This window comes from Miscanthus floridulus, chromosome 10, assembly GCF_019320115.1.
Source record: "Miscanthus floridulus cultivar M001 chromosome 10, ASM1932011v1, whole genome shotgun sequence".
Taxonomy (NCBI): domain Eukaryota; kingdom Viridiplantae; phylum Streptophyta; class Magnoliopsida; order Poales; family Poaceae; genus Miscanthus; species Miscanthus floridulus.
In genome coordinates this window covers 109,025,556-109,029,217 of record NC_089589.1, presented here as the reverse complement: position 1 = coordinate 109,029,217, position 3,662 = coordinate 109,025,556, and the positions used below count along the sequence as shown (strand labels likewise).

Here is a 3,662-nt window from a genome sequence, read left to right as displayed (position 1 = left end):
CACTCGGCAAAGAAGACCGTGACCGAACGCCGTTTCGTGGGCAGCCTATGCCGAGTGTAGAGATTTTGCCGAGAGCTTGGCACTCGGCAAAGAAGTCCTTTGCCGAGTACCCGGCACTCGGCAAAGAACTCTTTGCCGAGTGCAATTCTTTGCCGAGTGCAGTACTCGGCAAAGAAGGTCTTTGCCGAGTGTCCAATTTTTAACATTCGGCAAAGAATTTTGCACTCGGCAAAGTCTCTGTTTCAAAATGCCAGTCAATGGTAAACACACCTTGCTGCGTGTGGTGGGTGAGCAGTTGAAGTCGTCTCTGATGACCTAGTTGTGCAGCATGTGCACCTGTACTATATGTGTATCTGTACTCTCAGTGACGCAGCCCCACGAGGCCTCAGTCCACCAATGTGCATCGAAAATTCCAATTAGTTAGCTATGCAAGTGCCTTCGAGGCTTCTATTTAAAGAGCTATAGCCACGGCGCCACCAGTTCCATCACGACCCACCAGGCCACCATGCGTTGCTCAGCTCCCAGCAAGTTGATGCTGCTCCTCGCCGCCGCCGGCAGCTTCCTCCTCAGCATGACGGCGACGGCCCATGCACAGAAGCCTCCCGTCGACCCCGGACCTGACAGCGCCGTGACCTGCATACCACACGAGAGGGACGCCCTGCTGGCCTTCAAGCAGGGCATCACCGGCGACCCGGCAGGCATCCTCGCCCTGTGGCAGCAGCAGCAGCCAGACGGTGGCCACGGCGACGACGGCAAGCATACGCAAGACTGCTGCCGGTGGAGAGGCGTCCGGTGCAGCGACCGTACCGGCCATGTCATCGAGCTTCGGCTCGGCAACGCCAACAACGACATCGTCGTCGACCGTGCCGCCACAGCCCTGGTTGGCCAGATAAGTCGTTCCTTGCTTGCTCTGGAGCATCTGCAGCACCTAGACCTAAGCTACAACAACTTCAGTGGCGGCCCGACGGGTCGCATCCCGGAGTTCTTGGGCTCCCTCAAGAACCTCAAGCACCTCAACCTCTCCGGCATAGGTTTCCATAGCAGCGTGCCTCCCCATCTTGGAAATCTGACGCAGCTGCAGTACCTTGACCTCTTCAGCAGCAGTAGTATGGGAGCTGCATACTCAACGGATGTGTCATGGCTGGCACATCTACGTTTCCTTAGATACCTTAACCTTGGCTCGGTGAACCTCAGCACAGTACCTGACTGGCCCCATGTGGTTGCTATGCTTCCTTCTCTCACGGTCCTTCGTCTTCCCGGCTGCTCTCTTAGTGGAATGCTGCCCGAGCCGGTGGCGCAGCTGACAAGCTTGGTCGCTCTAGATCTTAGTCGGAACAGCTTTACAGGACCTCTCCCAGAATTTATAGGGAATTTAACTGGTTTAAGGATGCTTGACCTTAGCTCCAACAAGTTTACAGGTCCTCTCCCTGCATCTGTAAGGTACATTGCCGGTTTAAGGACGCTAGACGTCTCTTACAACAACCTGACAGGATTACCTCGTGAGGTTGGTACGCTCAGTAGTTTGACCGGTCTGTATGTAAGCCACAACAGCTTGGAAGGTGACATCACACAGGAATACTTTAGAAGCCTAAAGAGCTTGCAGCACATAGACTTGTCTTCTAATTTCTTGAAGATTGAAATCAGCACAAAATGGAAGCCTCCATTTGCTAAACTACGAAGTGCCAACTTTGCAAATTGTAAAATGGGTCCAATGTTTCCTGCCTGGTTGAAATGGCTGGTGGGCATAGAGTATCTCGATATCTCGAGTGCCGGTATAACCGATAGGATTCCAGATTGGTTCCCTACTGCGTTTTCAAATGCTAGTTTTTTGTCCATGTCAAAGAATCAACTCAGTGGAGAATTGCCAGCAAATATGGATATCATGTCATCGTTGGACGAGCTTGACCTCAGTAACAATTCATTGTCCGGGCAAATACCAAAGCTTCCAAATAATCTAACCTACTTGGACATATGCATCAACTCCTTGTCAGGGTCTCTACCAGAAGATCTTGGACTTCCAAACCTTCAGGTGTTGTCCGTAGCCTCCAATAGCATCACTGGCAGTGTTCCTAGGTCCATCTGCAGAAGCCAAGGGTTGAGAACCTTAGTCTTAGTCAACAATCATCTTGATGGAGAACTGCCCAATTGCTTTGGGAACAATGTGATGTTATTTCTAGATCTTAGTAACAATAATTTTTCTGGAATGTTGCCAGCATCTATGCAAAACTGTGAAATGCTACAAGTCCTGGATTTATCTAGAAATATGTTCTCCGGAAGATTTCCTGTGTGGGTTGGAAAACTAAAGAGGTTACGGTTTTTACGTCTACGTCAAAATATGTTCTCTGGGAAGGTTCCCACAAACCTTACCAATCTTGGATGCCTTCAATACTTGGATATAGCAGACAATGGTATCTCAGGTTCTTTGCCTAGGAACCTATCAAATTTGAAGTCGTTGGAACAGAAACAATCGGCAGAAATGTGTTCTGATGTTTTTCATGTAAGGGTTTTTGCTGTCAATTTTTCTACATTCCTAAAAGGGCAGCAACTCTCCTATGGTTCCATTCCTAGAATCGTTGGTCTGAATATGAAGGTCATTGACTTATCTTTCAACAATATCACTGGTGAGATTCCAGAAGAAATAGCCACCCTTGATGGACTTCTGAATTTGAATCTCTCGAAGAACCACTTCAGTGGGAATGTTCCAAGTAAGATCGGGGCCATGCAATCACTGGAGTCACTTGACCTCTCAGGGAACAAGCTTTCTGGTGAAATACCAACAAGTCTGTCAACTTTGACATTCTTGAGTTACTTGGACTTGTCTTACAACAATCTTACAGGAGCAATACCATCTGGATCACAACTTGACACCCTATATGCAGAACATCCGAATATGTATACTGGCAACATTGGTCTCTGTGGACCTCCTCTCAAAAATAACTGTTTGAAAACCGATGCATCAGAACAAGGTCCGTTTACAAGAACCGAAGAAGGTCGTTGGCAAGGATTCTTTTACATTGGGCTTGGATATGGCTTCTTAGCAGGCATTTGGTTGGTTTCTTGTGCCCTATTGTTCATGAAAAACTGGCGAATCGCTTACTTCTGCCTCTTTGACAAGCTTTATGACAAAGCATATGTGCTTGTGGTTACTTGGTGGGCAAAGGCTGATCAGGAAGATATGCAGCTTAGATAACAGTGGTGTACGCGAGTAATGCTAGCTGACGTTGTTTCTGTAAGTACAAATAAGAAGTAGTGACATCTATATTACAAAGATGCGGTGTTGTGTATTTGTATGACTTGTGACGCCTGTATGTTTTGTTTCATAAATTAGAACAAAATCATTTACATTGTGCCCGAACATGTACACTTCTCTAAAACCTATGTAATAATAAAAACGTGCATTATATTAACCAGTTCACACAGCAACACTCGGGTCATCACCCATGGTTCATAAGAAAACAAGGAGCTCATCTTTTCAAGTTTGTTGAGTGCTTGAACTGTTGCATTGCAACAGTTCTTTGCTTCCTTCAGATAGCCAAATAATATTTAGGCCTTGTTTAGTTACTCCTCCTAAAATTTAGTCATATCACATCATATGTTTGAACACATGCATGGAGTATTAAATATAGACTAAAAAATAATTAATTGCACAGATTGCGACTACT

At 46.6% G+C, this 3,662-nt stretch overlaps 1 protein-coding gene across 1 annotated transcript; it reads left to right on the top strand.

Annotated features, from left to right (window-relative positions):
- Nucleotides 1-505: 505 nt before the first annotated feature.
- Nucleotides 506-3,190, top strand: LOC136489256 (receptor-like protein EIX2). Its single transcript, XM_066485945.1, has one exon. It carries the CDS (start codon nt 506-508, stop codon nt 3,188-3,190), a length of 2,685 nt encoding a protein of 894 aa, XP_066342042.1.
- Nucleotides 3,191-3,662: the final 472 nt, after the last annotated feature.